This window comes from Montipora foliosa, chromosome 8, assembly GCF_036669935.1.
Source record: "Montipora foliosa isolate CH-2021 chromosome 8, ASM3666993v2, whole genome shotgun sequence".
In the NCBI taxonomy this organism is placed as follows: domain Eukaryota; kingdom Metazoa; phylum Cnidaria; class Anthozoa; order Scleractinia; family Acroporidae; genus Montipora; species Montipora foliosa.
Genome location: NC_090876.1, coordinates 37,145,159 through 37,160,847, shown reverse-complemented (window position 1 = coordinate 37,160,847; position 15,689 = coordinate 37,145,159). Strand labels below are relative to the sequence as shown.

General features: G+C 37.4%; 2 protein-coding genes across 3 annotated transcripts in view; one reads left to right on the top strand and one right to left on the bottom strand.

Moving 5' to 3' along the window:
• LOC138012472 (3-hydroxyisobutyryl-CoA hydrolase, mitochondrial-like) overlaps positions 1-8,482 on the top strand; it is a 31,678-nt gene extending 23,196 nt beyond the window's left edge. For both annotated transcript variants that reach the window (XM_068859249.1, XM_068859250.1), the window contains 5 exons: positions 240-321; positions 1,766-1,780; positions 3,262-3,366; positions 5,065-5,098; positions 7,150-8,482. In XM_068859249.1, the coding sequence (XP_068715350.1) occupies positions 240-321; positions 1,766-1,780; positions 3,262-3,366; positions 5,065-5,098; positions 7,150-7,265 (352 nt within the window). In that variant the 3' untranslated portion in view covers positions 7,266-8,482. The remainder of the gene's footprint in view (positions 1-239; positions 322-1,765; positions 1,781-3,261; positions 3,367-5,064; positions 5,099-7,149) is intronic.
• Positions 8,483-8,672: 190 nt separating this feature from the next.
• The window catches only part of LOC138012473 (superoxide dismutase [Mn], mitochondrial-like), an 8,057-nt gene continuing 1,040 nt past the window's right edge, over positions 8,673-15,689 (bottom strand). Inside the window, exons 2-5 of the mRNA XM_068859251.1 lie at positions 13,367-13,486; positions 12,145-12,251; positions 10,759-10,831; positions 8,673-9,712 (exon numbers count right to left, since the gene is read on the bottom strand). Coding sequence (XP_068715352.1) covers positions 9,567-9,712; positions 10,759-10,831; positions 12,145-12,251; positions 13,367-13,486 — 446 coding nt within the window. The 3' untranslated portion in view covers positions 8,673-9,566. The remainder of the gene's footprint in view (positions 9,713-10,758; positions 10,832-12,144; positions 12,252-13,366; positions 13,487-15,689) is intronic.

The window sequence follows — 15,689 nt, the reverse complement described above, 5'->3', positions numbered from 1 at the left end:
TTACCGGTAAGCTCAGTGTGTTTGTAAGGTTGCAGCATCAACTCCTGCAAAGGAGCACTCAGATTTTTTCTGAGCATCCCAAGTTCCCGTTGATAAAAAGAAACGTACTGTACATTTCTTCAATATTATTATTATCATCATCATCATCATTAAATAGTATTGTTATTATTATTATTATTATTATTATTATTATTAATAAAATTTTAATTGTCTTTAATGAGTGTTTGAACTTCATTTAGCTGTTTTGATAAACAAACTGTGGAGGATATTCTTGATGCATTGGAGAAAGATGGTTCAGAATGGGCACTGCAGCAAATTGAGGTAAATTTTATCATTTTCTTTTTACATATTTTGTCAATAATGTAGGCTGATGAATGAAAGAAGGAGATGATCAGCATGAATGTAGAATGAAACGAGTGAAATAATAATTATAGTGTATTTCCTATTTTCTGGATGACTTTGTTTCGCTCTCAGTAAAGTTCTTTTTTTTTTGCTCAGTGAAATTTTATCTTAATGGGTTGTGCTAGCAAGTTTGCAAAAGTTGGCCATTTTGGCCCCTACATGTGAGAAGTCTATTCCAGACCTGTTTCTTTGTCATAAACTGCTTTGTAATCCAGCTTTAGCGTTCAGTGTAGGAGCATGCATATTATTAAATAAGTGTTGTTTTTCAGTCCTGTGGATTTCTGAAGCCAGACTGTTTCAGCTTTTTGACGCCATCTTGGACTGACTTACACTTCGATAATCCGAGATTACTACTAGTTTAATACCTATATTTCTGCTAAGCAGATTGTGAAATATAATAAATAATGATTTTCTAATGCTTTGTTGGTGTGTTATTATACAGCAGAAACCCTTCAAATGGAAAAGATCACATAATTATGCTCTTTAATAGCTTTGTAGCAGCCCATAGAGATTTTGATTAATGTTGCTCTTTTGGCAATCAGCATCCATGATTAAAAAATGGGGTAAAAGCCAAAAACTGACCTGAGACAAATACTTTAAAAGTTTCCCATTTTCCCAAAATTTCAAATCATATGATATCTCTCTCATTGGTAGGTTCTCGTCTGGTTCAGGGGACAATGAATTTGAAAATCAAAATCTCTGCTTTATAGTTTGAGTCCCAAGAGATCTCAACATCAATTAAGCAATAGAGGACGTTTTCTGTGTTTCTATAGCCTCATCTAAACACGAGGGGGAGTTGGGAGAATTCTAGACAGTTATGCAAACCCAAGACGCAGTCGAGGTTTTGCATAACTGTCAAGAATTCTCCCAACTTCCTGGAGTGTTTAGATGAGGCTATGGAAACACGGAAAAAAGTCCTTTTTTGCTTTTATAAAATATTTCTCAAATTTAAAGATAATTCAACAAATGAAGGAAAACTTCTTGATTGAAACAGATTTTCTTGATACACGCTAATATTTTCTTACCAGCCAATCAAAACGCACGTCTGAGAGCACATAACCAATCAAAATTTGTGTGATGTCACAGCCATGTCTCCATACTCTCATCTAAACACAGCTATTGACCAATGAGAGTGCGTGTACTATCCTAATTATTTTATAAAGAAAAATGGGAGGTATGGTTAAAATATTTTTGTCTCGATCAGATCAATTTTAAGCTTTTACCCCTTTTTAGATTTTAATTAAAGAAAAAGAAGGACAGTTGCCTTAATGTGCAGTTTAATTTATCACTTCAGGTTAGATTGTCTTGTATTATGTACAGAGCATTGAATGAAATTTCCATTAATTTTGTCTTGCCTTTTCAGATCTTAAATAAAATGGTATGTATTCTTTATGTGCTATCTAATAAATGAGCAGGAGTGTTTTATCAGGTTTGCAACCCAATAAAACACAATCTGCTCAAGTTGATTAAGGGACTTCAAAAACATTCCACAAAAAGCGTGTCCCTCTGGAGTCTGAACAAAAGGTTCAAATTGTTAGAGGAGAACATTATCCTTCAAGAAAAACAGGCTACACGTTATTAGTATGGTTTTTGTAAATAATTCTAAATGAGTGTTTTATTTTTATTATATGGCTAGTGTTTCTGGGAAATATAACGCATGCTCTAATTGGCTAAGAGCAGCTAAGCGCCAGGACATTATTCTCCCGAAATGCTGATTATAGATTATGCAAATTAGTTTTTTCTTCTTTAGAACCATTCAGTTAGCCATATCATAAACAACTTGATAATATGGACAGTTCGGTTGTTACAGCAAAACCTCAAGCCTCAGCCTAGCTGTATTGACCTTGCTCTCGCTAAGATGATGTTTAATCTTAAATCCAACCTTTGTTGGTTAGTATTCAATGCTTGGTAGGGTCATACATGGTGTTTTGGTGCTTCATTTCAGTGTTTCGGTGTTTTGTTGTTTCGTTGGTTAGTAATGTTCCAAGGGAAGTCAGAATTTTCATTTATTGTTTTCAAGTTAAAACCAATCCAGAAATACATGAAAGATATGCATCGTCAAATGGGAACTCGGAAAAATCTGAGCCCTGGATGGGGTTTGAACCCACGTCCGATGTGCCTTAATGTGACTGCGCAAATGCAGTCAAGGGTGATATATGGTTATTGAAAAATTTGACTTTGTGACTGTGTGATGCAGTTCCAGTCAATCTTTGCTTACCACAGAGTCTCCAGTAGCTCAGTGGTTAGAGCATCCGACTAGATCACAGAGGATCGTGGGTTGGAATCCCATGTGGGGCTTGGATTTTTCCATGTTCTTACTTGATGATGCGTAGTATCTTTCACGTATTGAAAGTTGTAGTTACAATACAATACATACAATACATACTTAATTGACCGCTCCCCATAGGGGCTTTTCAGGGCCAATGAAACAATCAACGAAACAACAGAACACAACAACAACTGTTAAGAATCCCAACTGGCCGGAGGCAAACCAGTTGGCTATTTACAAGTGCAGCTGGGAAGTTGAACCAGGGACTACCAGGAACAAATTCAGCGAGTAGTCAGAGTGGGTCTTGAACCTGGGATCTCCGGATCTCAAGGCAAGCACCCTAACCACTGGGCCACACTGCCTGCTCCTAGTTCACAATAATAATATTATTATTTGCTTTTTGTGCCTGGAAAGTTAACAGGCCTTTCACTAAACAGCCCCAGGCTCTCCAGTAAGCCAAGAGAGAGTATTCTACAATGCTTCAGCACTCAGATTTTCCTTTAAATTGACTTGACTGATGAGAAAGTTTCTTAGTCATGAGACAACCCATTGGAAGTATTTTTGTTAAGTGCTTTATTTATTTGTTTTAGTCTCCTACTTCAATGAAAGTAACATTAAGACAATTACAAGAAGGAAGTAAACTAAGTCTTGCAGAATGTTTGAAGATGGAATACAGATTAACTCAGAGATGCATGGTAAGTTTCGCATACAGCATTCTACTTGAAAGCAAATGTTGTTTTAAAATTGTTGTTTATGTTAATCAATCACTCATCAAGTCAAGACAAAGGAAAAAGGTAACATCAAAAAGTAACATTAAATTTATCAACATTTCAAATGAAATTACTTGATGTCAATTCTTCCTCCTCGCTTAGTAAGCACAAAGTTGGTTAGATATTTTTGTAATGTACAAAGCGTGCTTTGTGGGACTTCAGGTCCCCTCAGGGCAGACCATAATAATTATACAAGGCACCTTAAGGCACCTTATGTAAGGCACCTTTCTTTTCAGACCCAGAGGGTTGGTCTAATCGGGTGTGAACCCACTACACCCGACATCATCATCATCATCATCATCATCATCTCTTTATTTACCCTTGGATTTTAGAGTAGCTCAGTGGAGCTAGTATCTGCGAGCGTTTTCCTTCAACTATGATACACCACAGGAGGACAGAACACAACACCAGGGAAACTCCACGCCCTACTCTGTGCAAATAGTGTGTGGGTTCATTTACATCCGTTATGAGCATTGACGGGTTTAACATAGGTCCTGTGGTTTATTGCCCTTATCCGAGAAGAGTAGAGAGTCTAGCTATTTGCAGATGTCATGACAATAACAGCACTTTCTCCTCAGTGATTAAAGACCCTGAGTGTTGGTCGGGCCTGAGTTTTGATCCCGCTACCTCCTGCACAGTAGTCTGATGCTCAACCAACTGAGCCAACTGGTCAGCAGTTGCATGGTACCTAGTTAGATTGGCTGAGTTCTTCAAAGCTTAGTCAGAGCTAACCCATGTCAACTACTGTGACTACTTAATAGGGACCTTAAGCAAGGGTGACGACGATGCCTACGAAAATGCAATAATTTTGTGATTACTCCAAGTCGCTCGGCATGGAAAATGTGAGTCCACATTCCAAGAATAAAATTGGTGAGAACAGTATGGATATTTAGAGAGAAAATTGAAAAGTCATCATCAGGTGCTCACTTCCTCCTCCATACAACCTCAAATTTGATCATTTCACGTCATTGTCAGGAGGAGAACGGCAAAGAAATGTAAAACGCATGTGCAGGGCGTGCAGAGTTGTTGTTTTTACTAACTAAAGCTACATTTGTATTGTTTTGTGGCGTTCTTGTAGCTGTGGTCATTGTCCTTGCTTTAATTTAAGCTAAAGGTCCCTAATGGTTTTTACAGGACCGACACAATGGTTATAGCAATGAGCCTGACTTGAGCAACTTGAGTCTGAGGTGTTCGGGGTTCAACATAAGGTGATCCAAAGTACGGTTGAATGTCAAGTACATCATCATTTTCAGTTTTCCAACAATTAAGGTTACGGTAATAGAAAAGGGGGAAGAAATTGCTCTCAGAGAGAAGTGATGTGAAAGTCAAGGAGGAATTTGGTTGTTCCAACCCAGTAAGCAACCAACACCTGACATGTACAGAAATACAGTACCGGTAAAAACCCGCATATAAGAACCTTAAATTTAAAAACCTGTTATGCTAAAATTTTCATTTTAAACCCCTTTTTCATAAGAACCTATTTAGCCTCAAAATTTTAATAGGTTTTTTTAATACTGTATTAATTTTGACAGTCAAGCACAAATTATTGTTTTCCTGCCACTCACATTACAAAAATGTCAGTATTTTTATGATACTCTGTGTCTGTCCACTTCTACTTTGCAGGAAAATAGTGATTTTTATGAAGGAATAAGAGCAGGTGTGTTCTGCGTTTATACAGCTGGTACAGTATGTCTTTATTAAAATCCAATACTTACGTCAGATGTGTAGGTTTACAGTAAAGATAATAAAATACAGTAGCAATATATGTTTCACATTATTTTTAACTTCTTTAAACAACAAGGCACCTTCAATAGGACAAGAGCTTAGAAATAAAAGAATGTAATTTTTTTGTAAATTTTTATTTATTTATTTATTTTTTGCCACAGAAAGAAGAAATTAAAATACAAATATGAACAATCAAAAAAGAGAAGATGGAAAGAAAAATTATTGAATTACATTGGTGGCGAGGAGGCCTAAAAGAAACTACTAAGCTTATGTAAATTAGGCCTCCCCAAGTAAAAGCATCTATCTATTGTTGACATGCAAGTTGGCAACGGAGAATACAATTGTTACAAACATTTAGTTATTTAACGTGTTGAAATATAAAGTAATGAACGGAAATTAAAAACAGTTTGAACTTACAAGTTGGTAATGAAGCATACAATTACAAAACACTTAGTCATTTAATTAAGGTGTTGAAATATGTAAACAGTTGTGAAAGTAAAATTACAGGGTGAAAACAATTTGACACAGGAAGAACAAAATACTTAATTTTCAGAATAGTTGTTAAAAAAGAATGACTTAAGTGCTTTCTTGAAGGAAGCTGTTGAGGAAGAATTCATTATATCAATTGCCACTGTGAACGATTAATTTGGAAAGCTGATGTTTCGAGCATACATGTATAAGCCCTTCATCAGAGTACATTCTTAGGGCTAATGCTGGAAACATCAGTTTTCCCAATCGTTCACGGTGGTAACACGTTTGATAAAACTAAATTTTCTAGTTTCACTCTCCCATCAACGCAGCACCATAGTTTCTTTGAAACTAGAAAATTATAGGTTAGGTGTTTTTTGTAAGGAGAGGGGAAAAATGAAGTACGTACCTCTTGGAGCAGTACATGTACTTAGAGAACCAACAAACTCAACCCACATGTGATATCTGGTAATCGAACCTGGGCCACATTGGTGGGAGGCGAGTGCTCTCACCACTGCGCCATCCAGGCTTCCTGTGAGTGAGTACAGCTGGAAAAGTTACACGTAAATGACATCTGGGTATAGCCAAAACTCTTAGCAAAGAATCCATTTATTTTTAAAGAGTAGAGTACTAAGTGCTTCACTAGTATTATTAACCATTTCCACCCTAGGAGTGACCCTCATTGATGAGTCAAGTCATCTGAAGTTAGCTCCAGGGAAATCTTTAAGTGATAGATAAACAAATTATATGAGGCTATCTGGATGGATGAGTGACTTTCATTCTGAATGAGTGATCTAGGAAATTAAGCAGTATTGCATATTTAACTTAAAAAATGGTCATTCTGTTACAGTCTATCTACATGTAGATGGAAAATATCAACTATGATAATACTATTGAACTTCCCGAGCATAGACCGAATGCATAAATGGCGGCCAAAAATGTATTCTTTGGTTTGTGCTAATTAGACTACCTAACCTCACTCTCAACCAACATTTCTTTTGTATTTGTTCCATTCAAACGATGCTAGTGAGTCTAATTAGCATAATTATAAACAAAAGAAAAATTTTTTTAACCGCCATTTGTGCATTCAGTCAGTCTTACGCACTATTGATGAATTTCAGTGTCATCATTAAATTAATCGGCGAAGGGTTAATGATGAAAGAGGTGTTTTCCAACTCTTTCTTTACCATAAAAGAATTTTGGGGGTTTAAAATTAATTTTTTTGTTTTGAAGTTGTAGCATGCAACTCCACAAAATACCTCGACTGCCATGATAGTTTGTCTCTTCTGGACCCCAGAATAGATTTTAAAAATCCATACATGTAAATTGCAATTCTATGAGAAAAATGAAAAGCAACCAGATCCTTACTGAAAGAGTGAAAAAGGAGCTGTACTGCAGTAGTCTTAGTAACCTCAAATTATTACATTCTCAAGGGATAGCCATTGCATTTATATTTAAATTAATCAACTGTAAATGGTTAGAGCAAATCTTAGCTCTTCTCATTTCCTCTTTCAGTTTTAGTTGACAAAGACAACTGCCCCAAGTGGAAGCCTAGCACTTTAGCAGATGTGTCAAAGGAGAAAGTGGACAGCTACTTTGAATCATTAGGTGACAGGGAACTTGTTCTTTAACAGAGTTGAAGCAATCTTCATGGAAGCATGGACAGAATGTAATCAAGAGGAAACAAAATATCGTTTACTGGCTAGAAATTGCCAAAGAAAGGGTCTGGGTGATTGTGCAGTCGTGGAATCTCTTTAAAAATAAGGTTATTTTCCTTTTCTGATTGATGAACCAAGAAGCCAGCATGGAAGAAAATACACTTCATCAACTCTCTAAGTAGTTGAATCTGATATACCAGATAATCGTACCAATATTACTCGTCATGTGACCAGTTTCTTGGAGTTCGTTTAAAAACTCTCAAATGTATGGCCCATTACAGCAATTGCTATCCAGCAAAGGGCTTAAAAGTGAGGAGATGACTATAAGTTTAACCTGGTCTTTGAACTTTTGAAACTATTTCATCAACAAGCACTGCATGTAGTTGTACTGTAACTTGGGTGTTAATGAGATAATGTTCATAATGGCACAAGCAAAGATTCCCCTTATGCCCTGCACAATTCAAACAACTTTTGACTCTTGATTTTTTTTAAGCAAATCACAATACTGGTAGATTTGGCCTCCAACCTAGCTCAGCCTAATTCCAGAATAAACACTTACAATGTAAGTCCGAAGAGTAAATTTTCACAACTGAACTTGACATGCCAAATTTGGGCATCAAAATTAATATTCTAAGTGATTGTTGGGCTACAATGATCTGGTTCAGCAAAAATGGGAATAGTAGTAACTAGCACTAAAGCTTGGACATGTGATGAACTATGAAAATCTCCCTTTGTTGGTGTTAACCCACTTGTTAACCCACTGCCTCAAACATAGTTAATAGAGGGGACTGGTTTTGAAGCTCGGCAAACATCAAAGGAGCAAACAAAGATGCCAAGATTTAGGTTGGGAAGTCTACGACTGCGCACAGTCTTTTGTTTTGCGCTCATACACTATGCATGAATTACGTAACCAACACATTTCTATTGGTTAGTCCTTCAGTACCAAGTAAACAACTATTGTGTTTTGTGCACGGTCAAGGCCAAAAAAGAGAACAAAAACCTACAACAAAGAAATTTGTTGGGTTAATAACCATTCCTCTCTATTAACTATGCCTCAAACTGCCCAGCATTGACGTAAAATCTATTGATAATTCTCATTCCTAGGAGTCAAATATTCAACTATTATAATTATGCATAACTAAATCAGAGATGGTCAATTGTTACAATGGAGTTTGTATTTTGTTCCGTGGGAGTTAAATGGCAGATAGTGATTATGGAATGTATGAGTATTTTCACTTAAAAGTAAAGGAACAATAATTAGTTTTTAGAATGAATTCTTGTTAGTTTTGGATTCTTAAAGGCAAACAACTGGCACAACTTGCATTGCTCTGATGACAGTAGCAATTTGATCCTGATGAAAATATTTTCATGAAGACAAAATATTTCACAACAATCTTTATTCTTAACATCACACTTACAGGACGGCTACAACAACTAAACTTCACAAACTATCATTTCCCCTGCACTTACAGTGTTTTAAAAGGGAAGAAGGTCAAACTGCTGTGGTTGGAAAACGTTCTAGGAGAAGAACTCTTAATCCAATGAGCAAATTCATTTTTTAACTGCTGCCAATCTCACTCCCAAAATTAATGACAGCTTAGAGGCTGCTTAAATTAGAACACAAAAATATTGTCATTAACCCAGTAGGCAGTGGTGCTAAAACAACTTAAAAGGTGAACATGGTGCAATAAACATTACTAACGGTATTTCAGATGTATCACACCTCCTCTGTTGATTGTACTTTATTCATTACAAGTATTCATCCAATATTTTTGTCAAGTAATAAAAAACTCGTTTGGACATCCAAGGTTGATTGTGAATGACGATTTTTTTGTCAACATGATAGAATTTTGTATGTACTGGTAATCTGAGCCATTGACAAGGCAGTGAGACAAAAGTTGGCTGGTTTTTCATATACCGGATCCGAAATACTAATTAATGTCCATTAAAAAAAGGATCAAAGCGAACATAACAATACCTAATTAGCAAGACCTAATCAGAATAACAATGGTTGTTTTGTCCTCACCCAATTTAGTCCGATATACATGTATATGGAAGTCGACCTCAAAAGTTGAATAAGACCTTGCCTAGTGCAGGAGAGTCTATTAATCATGGGTTATGACCAAGCAAAAGTTAAAGCTAGTCATATGCATTTTTAACTTAATGCTGTTTCTTTCAAGTCACAAGGAAAATTATTTATGGAAGACAGACAGCGGCAGTAGCTGAATCATTGCTTGTGGTACAAACAGAGAACTTATAAATTAGCACAACATCTCAGGAGGTAGCTTCTGCATATCTTTGAGCCACATTGTTCCAGTTGACAACATCAAAGATGGCATGGACATAATCCGGTCGAACATTCTGGTACTGTAGATAGTAAGCATGTTCCCACACGTCTATGCCAAGAAGTGGAATCAAACCTGAACAATGAAAAGCTTTAGCTTTAAGTTGTAATGGTAATGGGGATATATACATTGCACATATCACATCTCAGCTCCATGGTGGTGTACAATTCACTGAGACAAACCACCAATACCAGGGGCGCTTTCCATTTACCCAAAATTTCCAGTTTGACATTCCGGAAAATTTCCGGTTCAAATGGAAAGGCCATTTCCCTCCCAGGAATAGAGTCTCATTTTTTGTTGTAAACTTAATTAACATCTCATTGGTTAATCACTGACAAGGTGCAACCAAAGAAAATGGATGTTGCAGTTCCTCTGATTTGTGACTTTCTCATCAATTGTGACGAGCAAATTGAAAGGATTCTAAGGAATGAAAAAGATTTTGACTTTGTGGCAATAGCAGGGGTGTCCTGCTGCTTCGTTCACAGAAACTTAACGCAAATTCAAAAGTTAGTAATTATTTCGCAGATGAGTTCGCAGCACATTTTAGGATGACTCAGACCACCGCAGAGTTATTGACAAGGGAAGTGATACACACTGGCAGAATACCCTTAGGAAATCCAGAAAAACAAGTATTGGTATTCCTATGGGCATTGGAAATGGCGGGAAAAATCTTGCCGTCATGCAAATGGAACAGCATGTTTCCATTGCAATCGGTTGCAACGAAAAAAGTGGAGCAGCTCGGAAGGTTGTCCGTCTGTTCTGGAAAATTTCTGCTGGAACCACCCATTCCATTTGCATTTCAACCAGTTGGGGTGTTCATTAAGAGTGTGTGTGGACTCTTTCACAGCCACAGTGTTGATTTATAACAGGAAAGGTTGTTAGACAGGGCAAATGGTTTATAGTCCTTATCCAAGAAGATTTGAAAGTCTAACCATTTGCAGTTATTTTTAAGACCCAGCTTGTTGGTTCCGACCAGACCAGGTTTGTAAACCTGTGATCTCCCACAGGGAGTCATCAAATGGCAAGTGGTATTTCTTCCATGTTGAACATGACATTTTGACTGGAATTTCATTTTGAAGTCTTAACATACAATAGAATCTGATTGTAAACAGAATGCAGACCTGTAGTAGCCTGAAGTGGATCCTGATTGGCACAAGTTTGGATCACAAGCTGTTTGTTCACCTTGTTGAAACCCTAACAACCACCAAACATACATGTATATCAAGAAATAATATTATGCTAAAAGTAAAAGATCATTTTTTAAAGGGGTACTCTATTAAACGGGGAAAAAGTTTTTTCACGCTGTTAGCTTAAACGGGGACATAGTTTTTTCACGCTGTTAGCTTAACCCTTTAAGCCCCGAGGGGCTCCCCATTGACGAGTAAAATCGTCTGGCATTAGACAGAGTAAAATCTATAAGTGCCATTTGGCACTATCGGGGCTGAAAGGGTTAAATGCCATTTTAATTTCCATAATGCAGGAGGGTGGTGCTTTCTTCAGGGCAGAAGACCTCTATTACCTGAGGCCAGCACTTACTTCAAAGGTGATTCATAACATTAAAATTAATGAAAACCTCAAAAACAATGTCTCTAAAATGCTCACGGTCTTCTTTGGTGACTATTGCACCAAAGATTAATTTTTTGATACACATTTTCAATGAGTAATACACATATGTACTTAATGACTGAGTGCGAGGGCCAGACAAAAAAATATTTGGCCCAAGGTCCGTCCATATGAAACAGACTTGCTTAGGGGTGTAAATTTTGGATTTTGGTCTCGCTTAGGGTGCTCTGGGTGAAGCGCCAATATTTTAAGCCACCAAGGTCTCGTTTAGGGTTCCGCGAAGAAACACAGAATTACGCGAAGAGAAACAAGTCAAATTTTGCTTTTAAAAACTACTTTTAGATGAAAGCATTCGATGATTACCGGTATGTCTTTATATCATTAAAACTCATTGCATGTTTTATTTATGTGTTTTTAAGCGGTCTCTTTTATGGGTCAAAATTTGCTTAAGCCACGCCCAGATTGGTCTCCGTTAGGGGTCACAAAAAGCTTGAGCCACGCCCAGATGGTCTCCTTTAGGGGTTAAATTCAAAATTTCCGATGAGCATCCTCGTCTGTTCCATATGGGAGTACCCCCCCTTCCGGGGTGAGGTCCGTGTGCCAGGACCAAGGGTCAAATATTTTCCTGTCCACACCGACCTAAATGTAAGCATTTTATCACATTGGCTCTTTATCCTATTCATGTCCACTCAGAAGATGAAGTTTGGGCAAAAAAGGTTACAAATTTGCTCAGAAAATTTATCCAATCAGTTGTTTGTATTTGCTTTTCTGGCTGTCAATAACTTGGATGGTTACTTAGAAGCAACAAAATCCTCTAAAACTGCATCCCACAGAGCTGTATGTATGTGTTCATAGCAGGGGCCGTACAGCGTTTTTTGGCCCTTCTTATGCAGTCAACTTGTTTACATTGTGCAGTACACTGTGCAAACAGAAAAACAACTCACCAGCCATCCCCAGCCTGAGCCCTGTATGGCAATTGTTGCCATGCTGAATCTTTCTTTAAACTTTTCAAAGGAGTCAAAATCTCGCTTAATAGCTTCCAGCAATTCCCCTATTGGAGAAAATGGTTCCTGTGTATAAACGGTCTTTTGCCCTAGTCAGTTGCTTTCTTATTCCAGACCAGTATCATCAATAAGCATGAGGGTGACCCTGTAGACTGGGGGTACTAACAGAAATTCAAACTACATACCATTACAGTACTTCATTTGGACATAAAAGGATCAGTATTTCTTTGTTTGTAATGATATCAAAATTGGTCAATATTGCATAAGCTAAATTAAAACAAAACAAGAATAATTAAAATTATGGTAATTATCCACAGAAGGTTTGTCCAGCCTTCATTTCTGATGTGTCAGCCGTCTTGGTTATGGGCTGAAATTGTAGTACTCCTTTGTTCTCCTGTAGTAAGTGCTTTGCTGATTATTTCCAAGTTCTCCTCTGTAAAATAGCAAATGCTTTGAACCCAGAAGTCATGATTTATCATGATCATCTTCAACTTCACTGAACATTATCATAACATAATTAAGAGAAGAACATGTACAATCATCCACGTGACTCTAGTCGTAAAAAAGACTGTTGTTGGTGATATTGGCTGACATTTCAACAACCTAAGCAGAAGTCATCCTCAGAGTCAAGTAACTCTGACTTCACTCTTTAAAGGCATGACTTCCCCTCAGGTTGTTGAAATGTCATTCGATGTCACCAACAACAGCCCTTCTCACCCCATCCTGATGATGTTACTTCATTGAGTTTTTACTTGGATGGTTATGTAACAAATAGATACCACGTTGCCGAGCGTCTGTTCAGATGAAGCCCAAATTTTGTACATGTACATGTAAGAACAAAAAGTGACAGCCGAGTGTCACTGTTCTTAACACATTTTGACACCTTCTGTGATTGCTAGCTTTCATCATCATCGTGTCTAAATACACCCCTGTACATGTAAAGGTGGTCTTCTTGTTACCGAACATACGCACGGCAACATGGAATCTATTTGTTTTATACATGGTTAATGGTAAATTAAACTGGTACTACATAATTTATATGAACATGTATGAGAGTGAAACAGACAAAAGTCATGTTGAAAAATTTCATAGTTTATGCAACTTTCTGTATTCTATAATTTACTAATCTGCAAAATTATAGACAAAAATCACTCCACAGCACCTGTTGGTTCTCCAACACTATCCTCAGGAGCTAGATTTGTCCAAAATATGGAGTGGTTAATATGTCCCCCACCATTGAATTTAAGAGCTGGTTGCAAAGCTATCATTCCACTGAGGTCACCTTAAAAACAACAACAAGAACAACTAAATCTACAATGCAAGAAACTTGCAACCCTTTTATTGCAGGGTTAACAGCCCTCCTTTCACATTCATTTTGCTAAAGTGCCCCTGTGACCAAAAAACCAATAATTGGGAGTTTTGGGCTTTCAGACTCTTGAATATGCGTTTTGCATACATAATAAGCTGCATTCACACACTAAAAATTTAAGCCAGTGAGCTTTGACGTCACTTTTCCATGGATCCACCCCTCTTAAGGTCCAATCGATCAGCTTTGAATGTGAGTAATGGAGGACCAAGAAATCCAAAACTTACACTCAAATTTAACGGCCTTTGGACAAAACTAAAACCTCAAAACTTTGCCAGAGAGGTGTTAAGCAAACACACGTCCAAAATCTGAAGAAAAAAAGTGTTTTTTTTTTTATCACAAGGGCACTTTACAGAGCTGCTAGATCTTGAGCTTATCTCTAAAAATAACTTTTGCAACTTGTAAACAAAGACAATAGCATACCATTATTGCCATTATTATTGCTTACAAAATAAACAATGTTCCTTTGGTTTGCAAAATGCTAATTTATGTTCAAATTCAAACTACATGTACTGTATACAACTTACTACAACTGAAGATGAAATGGGAATGTCAAAAAATGGTTTGCAAACTAAAAAAAATGTGTCTTTGTAGAAAACTAAAAACTGCATGTATTTACAAGTTCAATTCCAAGAGGATTAATTTGGGGCAGCAACGACGCTACCACTATAACAATGCAAGGCTGTGCTCTAAGGAAAATTTCGGGGAGCCCTTCGGGCTCCTTAGCATTTCAGCTGGGGTGCCCAGCCCTCATAGTTGGTCGCCCAAATTCATTTAATTCTTTATTTAATTAATTATCTGAGATCAACAATGCAGCAAGATCTTCATCCATCTTCATCTCAACACTAAGCGAAGCGAAGCGCCAATCACTGCGTTATTTGTTTAGGGCACGCAATGATTTGTCACGACACCAAAGACAATGCGGGATTGCTCTGCTGCTAAAACAACCAACAGGGAAAAACAACTATAACCCAAATATATTTTAGCCAAGCAGGCGATGCCGCGGAAAATCGTAAAAATATTAAACTTGCATAAGCTGCGTTTTACAGGTTCATACAAAAGTAAATTGCACCGCTTCGCCGGTTGCGCTTTACTGCTGTCAGAGCAGAAGTAACAACTCTTTTTTTAAAACTATAACCAAGAAATGCCAAACTCCACGCTCCAAATTTAATGAAACTAAATATTTTGAGGAAGAGCCGATACAACGTAGATTTGATTTTAGTGCTGTACACCACTAAAATCAAATCTACGTTGTATCGGCTCTTGCTCAAGATATTTAGTTTCTCAACTTGTTTTTACGCCAATCAGATCAAGCCACTGATCCAACGTACACCGACAGATAGATTGTCCACAGTTGCTTGCTTCAAAACTCTCAAATTTAATGCTATTTTTTGAGAAAGAATCGAAATTCGTGCTGCCGCCAGCCGTCACGTGCAAAGTTACGGATTATTTTACATGTGAAATCATGTGGAACGGCCCTTGAAATGATTGTTTCATACAAAGAAAAAACTTTTTCAAAGAGGTTTCGTAAACTGTAACCACCAGCATATTAAAATTTTTAGCCGCCTTATCTGCTAGAAATACAATAAGCCAGAGCGCCCGGCTGGGCGACCGGGTAACTTATCTCACTCGCCCGAAGCCAAATGTTAGTCGCCTCAGGCGACCGGGCGCCATTAGAGCACAGCCTTGCAATGATGGTAATAATAATAATAATAATAATAATAATAACAATCATCATCATCATCATCATCATCTTCGTTCAAGGAAATGAGTGTGGTTGCTGAGATGTCACCGTTTTATCATTTTGCAATTGTTCTTTTGGTGACCGTTGGTGAGTGTCTTAACTGTTGGTTACGAGGTATCAAAACCTACAGGTTTCCATGGTATTTAAGACTGGTTAGCACTAACCATGCTTTGAGCAACCCAGGCCAAGTTAACAATCAGACATAACTTGATGCTGCTCTGAAGGGAACAACAAACTGGCACTGTTTACTTTTTTCTGTGCAATGACCATGCAGCGATTATGACTACATCAGACAGACCAGGTGTCACTTTGGTAAACATTTCAAAGAGCACAGGATTGGATCTAAGGGGAGGGTGCAGGGGGTCCACACCCCCT